We start from the raw sequence: 1,360 nt of genomic DNA on the forward strand, positions 1-1,360 counted from the left end.
GGAGTCCGAGGGACTGCCGGGCGCGTGCAGAAGCGCAAGGCTCGATTGGAGGTCGAGCGATCGATGTCCCACCCCATGCACGACCACCAGTCCATCCATCCGGTGGGCGAGGCGGAAAAAGCTCGTCGACCGTGCGGCGAACGCGCGCGGGATGAAAAAAGCTCCCGCCCCACCTAGTGGGCGTTCCGCTAATTGGGGGTGGCGGACCTCAGAGCGGCGGCAACCGGGGACGCGGAGCCCCGGGGGCTCGGGTAGGGCGCGAACCTGAGCCCGGGGACGCTCGGCGGCGAGGCCCGCCGGGGCGAGCCGATGATCGCGACGGGAGCCGGTTGCCACGGCCACGCCGCAGCCCCCGGGTAGGGGTAGCTGCCGGAGAAGGGGCTACCGGCGCCCGGTGCCGGAGGGGCGGCCGTCGCACCCCGCGCCGCGGCAGCGTACAGAAGAGCGGCCGACGGCGCCAGCCAGGACTGTTGCTGCTGCTGCTGCTGCTGCTGCTGTTGCTGTTGTTGTTGGTGATGGTGCTGCTGATGTTGCTGATGATGCTGTTGTTGCTGCTGAAGAGCCGAGGGCGAGCTCAGGGCGAGGTGCTCGTATAGGCGCACAGGCGGTACACCGCAGCGCACAAGTTGCTGCTCCATTAGCTCCATCGGATCCCTGAGAACACGGAAGCAAAGGTGCGACGTGAGATCGAGGCTGGTGGGAGGCGGGTGAGGATCTAAGCTCCTCGTCAACTCGGACGACTAACAGTTATGACACGGATTGCCAGGGGCTTTTAGGTTGAGTCTTACCATCGGGTGGAATTATGGGCAGTGGGTGGGGGTGAAGCAGGGATTATAACTTTTCGGAGTAAAATGTCTTCTTTATTCGATAGAGAATCGTGTGCACTCGTCCAAAATACTCTATTACGCGTGTTGATGATTTGTGAAGGTGTGTTGGATTTCGGATCCATTTGTTGCATAAAGATAACATGGTTATTGTAAGGTTAAATTATCGGTGGTTGATTGTCAGCGGCCTTGACGGTCGATTAATCAATTGCCGCGTGTTTTTTTTACTTTTCGAGCTAATAATTTCTTCATTATATATTTCGGCTAAAAATATTCCTAACTCGTAAAATGTCTTAGTCGGGTATTTGTGTAAGTTTGTAAAAATTTAAGGGGAATAATTGTCGATATTTTTTTATCGTTCTAGCTGAGCTCTAACGAAGTTGAAAGCGAAAATTCTCGAGGGCAGCGAGTATAGCGTGGAAATATTTTTACAGTAACATTATATAGAGGAAAAGATACAGTAGAAATGTAATATGTCCAATGCCGACGTTGAATACCGAAAATGCGAAAGACAGAGATAGATATTTTACTTTAAC

At 53.9% G+C, this 1,360-nt stretch overlaps 1 protein-coding gene across 1 annotated transcript in view; it reads right to left on the bottom strand.

The window, feature by feature from the left end:
• Positions 1 to 1,360, bottom strand: part of LOC105368544 (T-box transcription factor TBX20) — a 60,960-nt gene continuing 59,600 nt past the window's right edge. Inside the window, exon 6 of the mRNA XM_011507567.1 lies at positions 1 to 654. Coding sequence (XP_011505869.1) covers positions 189 to 654 — 466 coding nt within the window. The 3' untranslated portion in view covers positions 1 to 188. The remainder of the gene's footprint in view (positions 655 to 1,360) is intronic.

This window comes from Ceratosolen solmsi, unplaced genomic scaffold, assembly GCF_000503995.2.
Source record: "Ceratosolen solmsi marchali unplaced genomic scaffold, CerSol_1.0 scaffold1, whole genome shotgun sequence".
Classification (NCBI taxonomy): Eukaryota; Metazoa; Arthropoda; class Insecta; order Hymenoptera; family Agaonidae; genus Ceratosolen; species Ceratosolen solmsi.